The sequence below is a fragment of the Thalassophryne amazonica genome, chromosome 21, assembly GCF_902500255.1.
Source record: "Thalassophryne amazonica chromosome 21, fThaAma1.1, whole genome shotgun sequence".
Lineage (NCBI taxonomy): Eukaryota > Metazoa > Chordata > Actinopteri > Batrachoidiformes > Batrachoididae > Thalassophryne > Thalassophryne amazonica.
The window spans coordinates 34,147,518-34,162,983 of record NC_047123.1 but is presented as its reverse complement, the minus strand read 5'-3'; the positions used below and the strand labels follow the sequence as shown (position 1 = coordinate 34,162,983).

General features: G+C 40.7%; 2 protein-coding genes across 2 annotated transcripts; one reads left to right on the top strand and one right to left on the bottom strand.

Annotated features, from left to right (window-relative positions):
• Positions 1-4,548: 4,548 nt before the first annotated feature.
• LOC117503141 (NF-kappa-B inhibitor alpha-like) lies at positions 4,549-6,956 on the top strand. The gene is made up of 6 exons (XM_034162317.1): positions 4,549-4,833; positions 5,456-5,561; positions 5,665-5,872; positions 5,969-6,057; positions 6,169-6,429; positions 6,522-6,956. Exons 1-6 carry the CDS (start codon positions 4,601-4,603, stop codon positions 6,549-6,551), a joined length of 927 nt encoding a protein of 308 aa, XP_034018208.1. The 5' UTR covers positions 4,549-4,600; the 3' UTR covers positions 6,552-6,956.
• A 1,073-nt stretch (positions 6,957-8,029) lies between these two features.
• Positions 8,030-15,049, bottom strand: LOC117503281 (proteasome subunit alpha type-6). Its single transcript, XM_034162496.1, has 7 exons — positions 14,878-15,049; positions 12,621-12,715; positions 12,333-12,414; positions 11,406-11,561; positions 10,294-10,472; positions 9,439-9,533; positions 8,030-8,219 (listed from the first exon to the last, which is right to left on the bottom strand). The coding sequence occupies exons 1-7, from the start codon at positions 14,951-14,953 to the stop codon at positions 8,162-8,164; spliced, it is 741 nt and encodes a 246-aa protein (XP_034018387.1). The 5' UTR covers positions 14,954-15,049; the 3' UTR covers positions 8,030-8,161.
• Positions 15,050-15,466: the final 417 nt, after the last annotated feature.

The window sequence follows — 15,466 nt, the reverse complement described above, 5'->3', positions numbered from 1 at the left end:
AAGCACACGCGGCTCACACACACGCAAGCAAGCTACAGTCTTACACGCCGGGCCTTTACCGCCAACTGTCTAAGGATAGTTAATAAATCGAATCCAGGGAGGTAATCTAGAGCTGTTTAATGTATGTTCAAGTAAATCTATATTGTATTATTATATCTGTATCTTGTCTCCAGCTGGGAATATCCCAGCTAAGCAAACACACAGAACCCACATTCTAATTTGTTACTAATTTTGCCTCCACTTAACAAATGCTGTACCTCTCTTAAAACATTTCCTGGTGTGTTTGACAAATTTTCTGATATTTCTCTGCACACCATTATGAGCAGTTTGAAATTAACAGTTTCCCTTAACCAGTCATGTGTCAGCAGTGGTCGTGGTGCTGAAGACAAAGTTATGATACAGGGTTTGCAGATTTAAAAAAATAAAATGTATTTATTTATGTTGTTGACCAAATTCCACTCAATAATATCCAATCCAGTAAAGTTCACTGTAAAAAGAAAGCTCAACAAACTTTTCTATTCCCATAAGTAGAGAATTCTTTGCATTTTTTGTTGTGCTGTCCTGCACATTTTGTCTGTTTCAGATGAACGCTGCAAGCACCATAAACATCTTTAAAATCTTGCACTGACTTGTGTTTGAAATCAGGTCAGGTGTCGGCACCACTAGTCAATGCATGCAAAACACAGTGGTGTTGCCTTGGGTTCTGGGTGGTAGATAACCCGTCCATCTCTAAACTAACCTGGCCCAGCCAGGTGACACATGGACGTCCCCATGACCTTCTCCAACCAGTGAGGTCCTCACACAAACAAACACGGGATCATGCTCAGAGAAATGCACCGCATGGCCAAACTGTTATAGCTGATGTTCCCACACCATGAAAGTGATACTCGTCATCTGAGTCTCCCTCAGTAACTGCTCATTTGACACAAAGTCATTTCAGTGCCTAAAGAGATGTAGAACTAAATGGTAAATGGACTGCATTTATATAGAGCTTTTCCACCTGATTCAGAAGCTCCAAACGCTTTACAGTGATGCCTTATATTCACCATAGTCGCACAAATTCACACGTGCTGTCATGCAAGGCACTCAACTGCACACTGGGGGATATGTAAATATACACAGTGCTGTGCAAAAGTTTTAGGCACATTTAATGCATCATAAAAGCATGAAAAAGTATTAAAACCTGATAAATATTTATTAATAAATGAAATGTGTGATGAATTTCATGTGATTTTTATGGTATATAACTTACACTAGAGTATAAGTCATAGGCCCTTAAAACTATTTTAAAGATAATGCGACTTAATGTACGAGTAATTGTGTTTTACAGTAATTGAAGTAATGCAAGATTATTTGCAAATGTGTTTGTGTGCTCCAAACGCTTTACAGTGATGCCTCACATTCACCCAGTCGCACAAATTCACACGCTAATGTCAGGGTGCTGTCATGCAAGGCACTTAATGGCACACTGGGGGATATATAAATATACACAGTGCTGTGCAAAAGTTTTAGGCACATTTAATGCATCATAAAATCATTAAAAAGTATTAAAACCTGAAACATATTCATTAATAAATGAAATGTGTGATGAATTTCATGTGATTTTTTATGGTATATAACTCACACTAGAGTATAAGTCATGGGACCTTAAAACTATTTTAAGGATAATGCAACTTAATGTATGAGTAATTGTGTTTTACAATAATGTAAGTAATGCAAGATTATTTGCAACTGTGTTTGTGTGCTATTCTACTGGTCAGTACACTTACAAAGAAATTATTGTGCAACAAAAAAAAAAAAAAAAGGAAGAAAAATACCAATTTCGTGTTGACATGCCAATAAAAAGGAGGGTGGAGGGCATCAAATGCCACTTTTCTTATAATTCTGGGATGCCTAAAGCTTTTGCACAGTACTGTATATTTTATATATTTTTTAATGTTTAAGATTTGTACATACATACCTGATTTATGCATTTGAGCTTCTTTAAAGTTCAGTGGCATATGGAATTTTAACTCCTCTAAATAAATACATCATTTTGAAAGGAAAGCCGGAGAGCAGAAGAGCCTGTTTGGAATAGTTTGTGAGTACAGGTTGTGATAAACCCCATGAGGGCTGTGCAGTGACTCATGTACCTGGTGCTTTACAAATATGCAGACAGAGGGCAATGTCGCTCAGTGACGCTGAAAATGGCGTCTGTGCTTTCCCAGTGGTTGCTGCCCATGGCAACCATCAGCAAAACACAAGACAAGTGGAGGCCTGAGCGCTTGCAGAGTTTTACACAAATTTCTCAAGGATGTAAAAAGTGGAAGTCCCACTATTTCTTTGTCACATCTGAATGTCTGGTTATCTTTACACACAGAAATGTTATCTGCGCAGCAGAGGGGAGGAAACCAGGCCGTCTCTGCGAGGACATTTTGTCCCCAGACGGCTCATTATGATACTTGGAGGCGCTGAAAGTATGTGTGGAATTCATGAGCTGGTGCAGGTTGTGTGTGGTGCACAGATCCAACACTCCTGCTGGGTGTGTTCCCACAGTGTGTCATCTCACGCCACAGAGGTGTGACAGTGTTATCGCCCTTGGAAGCAGTTGCTATGTTCCTACCAAGCCTGCTACCTTTTGTCGTGCAAACAGAGGTGATCCTGGGTTTTTCTTTACGTCAAATGTCAAACAGGTAGGGACAGTCATGCACTTTGTCACCTTGCTAATTGAGGAGTTTCCTTAGTTGAAAGATTCCCAAATGCTAAAAGACCACACAGGAAACTTCAACAATCCAAAAATCACTGAACCCACCCAGAAGGAAGGACAATATCCAAAGTTTCTGACAAAAGTCTCATTACAACTGTACATTTTCTGCATGTACTTCACACGGTTGCTTCCTGGTTGCTTTATTCAGGATTCCACAACCTTTAATGGCATGTTAGGCCTTTGCAATGCTTTGTGGGTAAGTATGGAATATCCCATTGTGGAACATGCAGGGCTGCTTTCACAAGGGAGGTATCATGAGGAAACTTTAGAACATCCCCCCCCCCCAATGTACCCACATTGTACTCCAACAGTAGTGTGAGAAAACATGTTTGATCCTGAAGTGCGCGACCATGCATGTGGCATTTAAAAATAAACACATTCATACCTCAGACTGATAACCACACATTTGGCAGCCATCAACGCCGTCTGTCTTGACGGTGTAACTGAGAAAGTGCATCTAAAGTTGGACTACAAATATAAACAGTATATTTAAAAAGACAGTAACGCGATGCAGTACATGTACTCATATGTTTTTAGTCAGAATTGCAGGAACTTAGCCAAAACATTTTTTCAGCCTTCACCACTCTGCTGCACGTACAGTAAGATGATCCACCAAGCTCTATGAGCGACGTAGCTGAAGCCTGACTGACACACATGGGAGGAATACAAACTTTGAAAAATATTCAATAAGCTTGAATTTTAGAGCAGAATGCAGTCATGCAGCAGTACTTCAAAGTCAGACTGTAAAAATAGTGGCACACTTCATCGGAGAGCCTGCTTGGGTTTTCTGGAAAAACTGGCAGTAAAAATCAATGAAAAATGGATCATAAAGATGAAGAAATTCACCAAAATGTATCTGCCAGAGCAGAGAGAGTTTTGTTCCATGCTGATTTTGGATATTGCAATCTGGTTCTGTGATGCATGTAAATTCTAAGCCCAGTGTGTCAAAACTTAAATGCTGGTTTCTCAGAATGCAAAATACAGAGAACCACAAAATACTTTATCTGGGTGGGGCTCAAATCTTCTCAATCGGTCCTTGTATGTCTCTTGATTTGAAGCATTTTTCGACAGGAGGTTTTAACAAACTTTGCAGGAATATAGTCTTGTCTCTATGGCAACCACAAATTTCAGTAATTCCTCTTCAATGTAAGATTTGACCTCTTGCGATATTTTGTTTGAAACCCAATGAAGCACAACAAATTTATCTCATGAATGAATAAATCTGAGTCTCTTCTGGCAAAGATTTGTCATCTCCGTTTACTGCAGAGAAGCTTCTGGAAGTCAGTAAGAGAACAGAGAATAATGTCAAGAACAAACTGCAATTCTGTGAATGAGATAAATTTTGCAGATTACAGATAACCCAGAAACGTGAATGAAGGAAGAGTCAAATTAATAAATCTTTTAAGCGGACAGAGCCGAAAGACTCATCTCTGTAAAAAGAACCATTTTTACCACAGATTTGTCTAATTGGGGCAAAAGTTTCAGAGCACAAAAATGTACTTGGTTAGCCACTTGAAGCAGATAATTCCCCCACGCAGAAGGGAATTCTTCACAATGACTGCCCTTCATTCATGCCAATCATGTCTCATTGACAAATAAATGCCATGGTCCCTGTAACCTACATTACAGGTGAAAATAGGTGTCTAATAGGAAACTACAAGTTTTCACTCTGAGTCTCTTTGGGGGGATTTTTTTTCCTCTCACAAAAGCACAGCTCGATGTGATTTCCCTTCTTTTTCAAAGATAACAATTGGAAATCCCCAACGAAGCTCCGCCCAGCGAGCGCACAAAATTCAAGGCGCCTCCTCTCACAGCAGCATTCTGAACTCAGCCTCGGACGCATACACACACACCATGGACGCACACGGAGTGTCGAAACGCAACCAGATGGATTACAAACCGGGCAACATGGAGCCAAAACAGGGAAAAATGCTCCCATGCATGGAAGACCGCTTTGACAGCGGCTTGGATTCGCTAAAAGACGACGATCTGGTGAACGACTTCGAAGACATGACTGTGACTACGAAAGAGGAGTTTCCAAAGGAGTACGAGCCCTGGAGGAGCGCCGTGACGGAAGATGGCGACACGTAAGTGCGATTTTTTTTTTTCCCCCTACAGCAGTGAAAGCGCAAAGTCTGCAGTGAGTCGGTGGAAACTGCGCGATTACGCACAAGAAAGCAGCGGTATGCGCAATTACGCACGAAAAGACTGGAGTAGCACACGAATAAGTCTTTTAAGTGTTTATGCAAACAGTGTATGGAACAAAGTATAAAACTGCACACGAGTAAAGATCGACGTGCGTAATTACGCACGGGGAAAAAACGTTTTAATAAACTTGCACAATTACGCACGGAAAAAAGTGTGGAAAAAGGTCTGAGTTGCACACAAACAAGTTTCTTTCACAGTATGTGTGCGTGTGTGCGCGGCGCGTGCACAGTGTGTGTGTGTACTTTGGCTGAGAGCGCAGTCTGGGCGGCGCTAAAGCCCTGCGCGTTCAGGAAAGTCCCTGGCGCACTGCCAGTAACTGATAAAGCATCAGATGTGTCAAGCCACAACTGGTGGAAATAACCCGACAAAACTCCATTCTTGCGAAACACTCCACTGCTCAGGCTTTGTTCTTTCTCATCTGGCTGAAAATGCTTCCTTTTATGTGAAATTAAAAATTATTGTAACATACCCTTCTATCTTTTCTCTGTTCTTCCACAACAGGCTTCTCCACTTGGCCATCATTCATGAAGCTCACGAACATGCCCTCCAGATGATCCGACTCTCTCACAAACACCCCTTCCTAAACATTCAGAACCACCAGAGACAGGTAACGCCCAAATCAAGCTGAGGAAAAAAAAAAAAAAAAAAACCCACTTTGAAACACACAGCACCTTCATATTCACTCACCGCTTGTTTCCTTCACTCTCCAGACTGCACTCCACCTCGCAGTGATCACAGAGCAGCCCCAGCTGGTGGAGAAGCTCCTGAAGGCCGGATGTGACCCGCAGCTGGCCGATAACAGTGGAAACACGGCTCTCCACATCGCCTGCAAAAGAGGCTCACTCGCTTGCTTCAGCGTCATCACGCAGAACTGCCAGCATCATCTCGCTTCCGTCATTGCCTTCCCCAACTACAGTGGTGAGGATCAGATCCTTAAAAGTCCACAACCACACTTTGGAAGTATCTATCCCGAGTTTGCTTAACTGATCATTGCTGACTCTTTTGTCTCCTCAGGACATAACTGTCTCCACCTGGCATGCATTAATGGCTACATCTCATTGGTGGAAAACATGGTTCAGCTTGGTGCAAACATAAATGCACAGGTAGGCATTTAAACCCATGTCAAGAAGTCATTTTACGTGATTATTTAAGGAGAAAATACAAAAAAAACAAAACCGTGCCCAATCTAACTCTATCCCTGTGTTATTCCACAGGAACAGTGCAGTGGACGGACAGCACTCCACCTCGCTGTGGACCTCCAGAACCCAACACTGGTCCGTCGTCTACTGGACCTGGGTGCTGACGTCAACAGCCTGACGTACGGTGGCTTCACGCCATATCACCTAACCTACGGGCGCCATAACGAAGAGATCCGCTCACAGCTATATGAGAGGACGGCGCAGGAAATGAGGGCGCTTCCTGAAAGCGATTCAGATGACTGCGACATGGAAGACCAGAGCATCTCTGATGATGAGGTCAGTCTGATTAACAGAATCCCATTTTCTGTGGTGACGAGCGATGGCTCATACAGTCAAGAATCAGGATTAAGTGTCTCATTTTTTCGCAGATGTATGACGACATAAAGTTCGGGAAGTAAGAAGAAAATCCCCTCTACTGGTGGCGTAAATGAACAGTGAAGCTGCTACTGGGATTCCCAGCAGGGCCAAGTGGTGCACCTCCAGTTCAGGAAGTTCACAGGTGCCGCCCGGAAGTGTGGAGCTGGTCCTGAGATCTCATTCAGGAATGAAGATGGCGCCAAGTCAGGGTCACTGAACTTGTGATTTTTTTTTTGGGGGGGGGAAATGCCACCCAAGAGATCCAGAACCACAACACGGCAACACCTCTGCAGCCCTCCTCCATATAAACTATATACTGCTGTGTATATATAAATCATGTAAGATAATGTAAATAAAGAGATTTTTGTACCTGTAAATATGCTGTGTGAATTTAAACACTATTAAGAAAAGACATTTGGGGAATAAAGAGAAATCTAAATATAAAACCCATTCTGTGTCTCTCTCTCTCTGCTTCCACCAACAAACTATTTTTAAAGTCTTGATTGTTTCACATAGTCATTTCTAAGTACGAGGACGTATTATCACCCTCGGAACAATCTGGGATTTCCTTGCTGGGGCGAGGTCACCAGGTCTGAGTCACTGTACCGAAAGTCCCTGAACTGCACAAGAGGAACATGGTACACCAAAGATTCCACTCTAGGCTGTGCCGCCTCCTGATTTAACAGCTACCAAAGTGCTTGTGCTGGAAAGTTTGTAAGGAAACATTCTTAACACAGGAATTCTGGATTCTGCAGGAAGCTGAGCTTAAGTGTTGTGTCACAATGACCTGGAAAGTACAGCACTTCTCCATCAGCTGACCCTATAGAAATGTCGGGAATTTCAGCTTATGAGCAGTTTGAAAGAACTGCTGTGCTTCCCTGTCTTAAATAACCAGAAGTTAACCATTGTTGCCAAGGAAGCCTGTGAGAGCTCATGTTCCAGCTACACTGTAATTACCCAACAGGCTGTAAACATTAACCGGCTTATAGACCAACATGGAACTCTGTGGGAATTCTCCAAATCTTCCTCTTACTCAGGTGACCTGGTTTTGACTAGAAAAAAAAAAAAAAAACTTTATGGAAATTAGATGAGTCTGACTTAATTGTGAATCACAAGAAGCACGTAAGAGTTTAGTCTAAAAAGCCCGACTGTGGCAAAAGTCAACACCAAGCTGTTTGGGGTCACTGACTAAAATATGTAACCACCATTCCCCCCCTCAATTAGGAGGAAAAAAATGATTCCACATTAGCTAAATGAAGCATCCGCATCACAGGAAACCCTTTCTGCCTCAAAGAAACCACTGGTTGTTGTAGTTTCTGAGGTAAGCTCTAAAAATGCACGCACCTGTCACAACAGGAAACGGAGCGACAGCGCTGTGCGTGGCTCCGGTTAAACATTTTCCCCTGCTGTTAAATCTGACACACGTGAGCTACAGGAAATCAAAGTCCACCTTTACCACATGTAGATTTGACAGAGTAAAATCTGTGTGAAAAGAATAAATAAGAAAAAAAAAGCCACCTTTTTCTCCAAAAACTTTTTTTTTTTTTTAATTGTTGAATCAAACAGTGGGGTAAATATACAGCAAACAAAGATAACACCAGCTTCTTCCATCTCGCTCTCAGGTGATGGAACCACAGACGCCGCTGCTCGCTCAGTCCCGCTCCGCCAGAGACATCAGGTGGGCATCCACTTCAGTCTCCGCCAGAATCCTGCAGACACACAGGATTTAAACATCTGTCCTTAAAGATACACCAGCAGCTTCCTAAATGTTTGACTGCAGTATGAAGTGAATGCACACAAAAACCTCACAGACTTTCCTGCTTTCTGAAGAGCTGCAGATTGTGTTTCGTTGACACACTGACATTCAATAAACTGCATTGTTGCAGTAGTTTTTTTGGACTAAATCGCCCACAGATGCTTTGTTCAGGTGGGTGAGGCGGAATACGAGCACTGTACTTCAGCTGATGAACTTCAAAATCTAGCAAATATCCAACTTTGCAGGAGACGTGTGTCCGACCACAATTGTGGTGATTAACACGAGGGACGCGTGTAGTGCATTCAGGAACTGGACCATCAGGCCAGTTTTTATCCCCGGATACTCGGAATGAATTATGGTTTCAAGGTCACAGTGCAGCTCAAATCACAATATAATCCTCTCAGATTTCCTCACACAGATGAAGAATAAAAAAAAAATTAAAAGATGGAATAATATTACTTTGAGAAGTTAAAGTTTCCACAGCCTCAAGATTCTGTCTGAAGAGTTGCAATTTGTTTAATCACATTTAAAATCATGTGCTTACTGTGATGATGTCATTCATAGTCAATGTTGCAAAACTTTGTTACTTTTTTGAAACAGGACACAGACAAGTCACCTGAGGTACAGACCTGGAATCGATCCAGGTCGTCAAACTCTGATTTCATCTCACAGATGATGTCACGGGAGAGAACTGGCCAATACCACTAGTAGTCTACTGCATCATCACCGAGAGTGTGGCCATTTGAGATCATGTCACGTAACACCATTTCCCAAAATATTACTGTAAATAAAACAATAAAAAATGTGCTTTATCCACCACTGGCGTATGTGACACGGGTCTCTCAGGTCAGACGCCATAACTGTAGTTAAAGTCAGATAGTCTCGGATTAGTGGAGGATTCTCATGTTTTAAAATACTGAGAAGCGATAAAAAGCCCTCAGAGATTTAATAAAGAAAAGAGGGGTCAGAATGAGAGTTTGTCAGTTGATGCCAGGTATGAAATAATTTATTTCCTTTTGAACTCCTTTATGAAGCAATACAAACAAGTTGCATAAAACCACTGTGATGTGGTAAGTTTAAAAAAAAAAAAAAAGAAAGATTTAATCAATTAATCAGAGCTCTTCTCCGCTGCCCACCATCATTCCTGTTAAAATGTGTTTCTGCTCTCTTACCTGAATTTGGGGTCCTGTGTTGTGACAACACCCACTTCCAGCTCTGAGGGCTTGAAGTCAATGGAGAGGACAGTAGACAAACATGAGATCGCCGTCTGAGGACAAAACATTTCTTGTTAAAAAAAAAAAAAAACATCTTGTTCATCATCAGACAGACAAAAGGTTTATAAACCCAAAACTAATACACAGAAAGAGCAGACGCTGGTTCACAGCTTCACTTAATTACATCTTAACAACTGCTCCACATCCCTACGATCTGTAAACACCCGGCGCTCCACATCCCAGCAACCGCAAAAGATCCGGCAACCACAAAACCTCCTGTTCTCCCAATCCAGTTGCCCTCAAAGCATCCAGGGCTCAACATCAGGCAACTTCCACTGGAAATTACAGCAGACATAATTTGCAGCAGCCTAAAATTCAAAGTAATTTCTTCACAAATACATGGATGAAGATTCTCAGTCTTCCTGTTAGGAGATATCAGTAAATGTTTCTGAAGAGACATATTTATCTCTACAGAAACTAAAGAGAACATGCAGAACTCCAATCAGGATTAATTAGATGGTCTAACACCGATTGCGGCTACTGTCAAGCTAACTGAGCGCAAGAGTCCACCTGCTGTGGGTAAGCAAGCTAGTGCTAGTTACTGTAATTAAACAGGACAAAACAACCCTCACACCCCCAAATGTAATCTTCCTCCAGTCTGCATATAGCACTGGCACTGTCGCTTCAATCTGCAGCGTTACAACTTTCACATATACAGTCGTCTCTGGTAATGGCTATAAAATTAGCACGGAGCTGGAATTCACCACAGTTCAGAGGTTAGTTTCAGATTCATACTCCGTGACATTTTCATACCTCAACAGTTTGTTCAAAGGTCCAGTCTAGTTTCTTTTTCACTTTCTTTTCCAGAAAGCTGGTGGCTTCTGTCTGCTTGACTCCGGCGGCGGTGGCCTTGAAGCCGCAGTAGTACCCTGCTGGGTCACATTTGTACACCTGTGGGCCGTACTCCTCATCAATGCCGATCACTATCATACCTGCACGTAACGGAGAGGACACAGAAACATCTGAGTTCATCACAACTCAAGAAGAGCTCAATAATGACCACAATCGTATTATAATTACAGCATAACTACAGCAATGTTTGTTTGTTCGTTCGATTACTCCTCCGAGGTCCTTCAGCTGATTTCTACCACACTTACACCAAGTATGTAGGTGTAGCTTTTGTAAGGGATTGCCCTTACAAAAGTACCTTTGGCAAAGATCAAGGTCACTGAAGTCAACAAATTTGATTTTCAACTTGACATGGACGATACGTCGCACAGGAGGGTTTTGAAACTGCTCAGGTTGGGTCAAATGACAAAGGTCAACGTTATGAGTTTTTTCCACTCGAACTCAGTCAAACTCAGACAAAAGGTCACATCTGTGTTTTTGGCGTATGCCTCAGATCCTTTGCTTGACTTCTACAACACTTGGCATATGGATATATGTTGACCCTAAAATTGCTCTTAAAGGGTTTATTTTGGCAACGGTCAAGGTTACTGGGGTCAAGAAATGTGATTTTCAACCCACTTTGGATCAAACCTGGCATACAGATGCAAGTAGATTCTATAACTGCCCTGTCCAGTTCAGCTGAAGGTCTGTCTTTATCACTGGGGTCAAAGGTCAGGCACTGAACTGTGTTGTTTAGAAGGAAATTCCATACTAAACAAGGTGATCACATCCTTATTGATGGTGTACTAATTACCCCACCGAGCTGCCAGTGCCATTCATGGCCACAGGTGCTACTGCAGGGCACTAAATGTTTCTTCAGATAAATCCAAACTCAGCACTGAGGCTACACTTGAAATGTGAAAATTATATATCGTAATTAGATCAGTTAAGACACGAAATGTGTGACCTTGAGGTGAAATAAGACATTCACATATTTATAACCAACAGCAAATAAAAACGTCATGACGAGTACTTACAGCATCCCAGTGGCCGCATCTCAGCATTCTGTGTGTAGACTTGTGAGATATCAGCAATTCTCTTGCAAAGCATGTCCACTGGAATCTCATAGCCGTACTTGTACTGCCAGTTGGCTGCCTCGTAGCGAGCTCGCTGGACTTGGGACCTGCTGTCAGCTGCAGGATGCAGACGGACAAAAACGTTCTTAAATTGCTACAAAGCGTTCCACTAAACCATCCACTCAGCAGCTGTCTTACAAGTTTAAATGGTATGCAGAGAAACAGCTGTTTTTAAAATTATGGCTGCAGAGCACAAACGTCTCAAATTACTTTTTGCTGGACTGACTTGAATAAATGAACCTTAAAATAAGGGGAGGGGGTGCCTCCAAAGATAAAAAATACAAGTAAAATAAATAAATAAATAAAATTAAATTTGGTCACTGCTCAGAATAAAGTTTACGACATTTCATAAGCACCCACTGAATCCAAATGCTTTGTTTGCTGGCTGTCAAACACAAAGCTTCCAGCAAATTCTAAACCACGAAACAATGTAAATGATTATCTCAACTCATTCCTACCACACCAGAAGGTCTGTTGCAGCTCACGATGAGTTTACAAAATGAGCTAAGTGCCCCCTGTGTGCTCCTCCCATTTGAAGTTATTGTGCAGTTTATAAAGCATCTCGAAATAAGAAATATTTAGAAAATTCCTTCTAACTGGAAGTGACTCTTTCACAAAAATGCAGTTGAATAGGTAAATGTTCAGTGTTGTAAATTACATATGGGGGGGGGGGGGGGGGGGGGGGCGCTCAAATCTGCCCTGAATATCTTAGAACAAAGGTAATAAACCATAATCATCAATGGTGTAAATGTCTGCCAAACATTTTTTGTATCTCCACAAACTATATCACAAAACTTCAAAGAGAGGTCTTTTATTATTATTTTTTACCTGTCATTCCAGACATTACACATCCAATATTATCTGTTATTCTGAAGAGGTGGGTCACTGTGGAAGCATCCAGAAGCTTGTCCTGTTGCAAAGAAGAAAAAGTTTCACCACAAAAGTGACAGCTGTTTTTTGTTTTTACATTACAGCTGTATCCAAGGCTGGATTTGACAACACTGTGTCCTGGATGATGGTTTTATGCTGAAGAAATGACAATTCATTAAACTGGGGGGAACCACATGGAAGACACGCAACATCTGAGGTCTTACAATATGTATGTGTATGACTTACCGGCACTTTTTTCTGTGTTACAACAACGGCACAGTCCTTCCCCCTGACTGCGACAGATGTGAGCCCTCCTTGATTTATGGCCTTAAAAGCATATTCTGGAAATGAGAGAAAAGTGGATAACTATGTGACTAACATGACAAAAATGACAAAAATTTAAATTAGCTCTTGCAATGATTTGTGCTTTTTTTTTTTCAAAATAATAAAGCCATTACAGTCAAAATACAGTACATAGCCCCTCAAGAAGCGGGGGGTCGTCAAATTGTTTTTCAATGCATAATTTGAAAACAAACTGATGAAATGATGTAATATAGTATACGGGTGATTCTTTAACTACGGGCACTATTGGCCTTGCAAATGTAATTTCCACCACACCATTGCCTTACAATATAAAGTGCCTTGGGGCAACTGTTTGTTGTGATTTGGTGCTATATACATGTGCTCTGATGTCACTGTTTACCTCCATAGGAACTACCCAAACAATCTTTCATACAAACTGTTTAAAGGGACATTACAGTGTTGTGGTGGAAATTACGGCAATAGTGTGGGATAACTACATTTTGTTTAAAAAAATCACAACAGTTGTATGACACTGAATACCCCAATTATGTTTTGATTATTTTACTGATATTTTATTCAGAGATATCTTAAAACATTAGAAAAAAATGTTTCTTTACCATTCATTTTATCATTGAAGATCAAAAGTCTGGGTGTGGGACAAGCACAAAACGGCAATATTTGCATATAATGATGCTGAAAAAAGGTGAAAAAGTCATCATAGACTACTAGAACAAATTTCTTAACACACTTTCATTGTAAAGATAAGTATAAAAGTGTGACATTTCCCCTTTTTTCTGTTTTTCATACAGTATGATCAAAGGACATAAGTGCCCGTAGTCTAAGAATCACCCATACATTTACCATCATGGACTTGTATGTATTGGACTTGGGGGAATTGGATTCAGAACATAGTCTGCTTCTGTGCATCCTGAAGTCTTGTTCAAATTTGCAGACTTTTCACTCATTTCAGAGAAATAAAATCTAAACCTGAAGGATTTTAAGAAGCAGTCAGCTGAAAGACTGCTGGGCAGCTGAGGTGTCAGTTTCGAGCCTTGCTATGAATCTAGACACACACACACACACATACACACACACACACCCCTTCTGGAAATGATGGTCAGTTTTAGAAGTGCAAAATATTCAGAGGTTCTTCACCTTCACCTGCCGTGAAGAACATATATACTTCAAGTCAGGTCATTCCACAAAAAAACCGCTGTTCCACCATTTGTGAAGTTCCAGTTATTAAAAATAAATAATTTTGTTCAAAACAGAGGATAAAAATACAATTAAAATTTCTAAGAATCCAACAGGAGAAGATGTTTAAAAAAATATTTTGCCCAACCAACAGTCAAGTTTATCCAGTTAAAATATACTTGAAATTGGTTTACAGGTGTGAAACAAGTGTATTTGATTTCAAATAATTACAAAGTGGGGATGGTCTTGTAGTTTAGCGTTGGGCTGGAGACCAAAGGATCTTCGGCTCAAACCCCAGCCTGACTGAAAAATCAGTAAGGACTCTTAGGCAAGGTCCTTAACCCCCCAGCTGTTCCCATTGTGTGGTGAGCCCCTTGCATGGCAGCACCCTGACATCGGTGTGTGCCTGTGTGAATGGGCTTTACAATGAGACATCACTGTTTAGCGGTTTTGATGTTCAGATGGAAAAGTGCTATATTTACCAATTTTTTAACACACTTGAAGTTAGTTCATTCTTCAAGAAAAGATTACACAAAACTGAATTCATCTCAAATTAGAAATATTTAAACCAACTTTTAGCCATTTGCCACTGCTTTAAAGAGGTATAACAGTTCAAATCTCTCTTTTTGCAATATCTTATCTAATAAAGGACGGCAGGATAATAAAATGGTCACAAAGTTCGTTATTTAATAAGTTTTACAGAATGTTTAGCTGAGACAATGAATCAGCTTGACAGCAACACTAACGAAGCTAGCTGCTGGCTAGCCACGTAGCACGCTAGGTGTTGAGATTTAAGAACAGCGTTAAAAAGTAGGCGTAAAACTAAAAGTCGCATGCAAAAAGAGAACGTTTCAGCGTTCTTTAAAAAAAAAAAATTAATCCTACTTTGGCTTTGCCGGCGAGCAGTTTTATCAGAGACAAGCTAAAGTGAAACGAACCATGACAGAGCATTTAGCATGCAGCTAGCACAGCCAGCTACTGTGTAAGTTAATGCGATTGTACTGACCCACTTGATAGAGTCTTCCTTCAGGAGAAAAGATGGTGATGTGTCGATCGAACCCTGCACTTGATCCCCGAGACATTTTAAAACGTTAAATCGAGCGAAAAGTTCGTCTAAACCAATTTCCAACAGATGTTTTACTTCATGCACAATATCTACACCGGAAGCGAACGGCCGAAAAAGCAAGTTCTTCCGGTGCAAAGTCAAAACGGTCAGCGCAACGCTGAAAAAACAAATAAAATGAAATAAAAAATATTAGTAATAATATGTATGAGCATTTTTACATAACTTATTGATGAACACACAAAATACAAATAAGGTACGTTCATTAAAAACCATATAAAAGGAAAATGAAAGGTTAAAAATAGAGCATATTTTATACAATGAAAAAGAAAATGTGTGATTAATCAATAAAAATAGGAAACGCATGGATGCTTCCTGTGTGTACCGTTATGTCTTCTGAAATGTATTTTTTTTTTTTGTTAACGTCAAATTTATGACTATAATAAGGCCATTTGTAAACTCCCAAACCGAGTAACAGAATTTACAGATCAGATATTTGCACATAGACAACAAAATCTGAACAGAAAAAAAA

What these genes read in the sequence shown, in the direction of transcription:
- LOC117503141 (XM_034162317.1), top strand. Translation starts at nt 4,601, where the DNA reads ATGGACGCACACGGAGTGTCGAAACGCAACCAGATGGATTACAAACCG. An exon ending in TTCAGAACCACCAGAGACAG is followed by an intron (nt 5,562 to 5,664) that starts GTAACGCCCAAA and finishes TTCACTCTCCAG; the next exon opens with ACTGCACTCCACCTCGCAGT. An exon ending in AGAGCATCTCTGATGATGAG is followed by an intron (nt 6,430 to 6,521) that starts GTCAGTCTGATT and finishes ATTTTTTCGCAG; the next exon opens with ATGTATGACGACATAAAGTT.
- LOC117503281 (XM_034162496.1), bottom strand. Translation starts at nt 14,953, where the DNA reads ATGTCTCGGGGATCAAGTGCAGGGTTCGATCGACACATCACCATCTTT. An exon ending in TAACACAGAAAAAAGTGCCG is followed by an intron (nt 12,415 to 12,620) that starts GTAAGTCATACA and finishes TCTTTGCAACAG; the next exon opens with GACAAGCTTCTGGATGCTTC. An exon ending in GATGCGGCCACTGGGATGCT is followed by an intron (nt 10,473 to 11,405) that starts GTAAGTACTCGT and finishes CGTTACGTGCAG; the next exon opens with GTATGATAGTGATCGGCATT.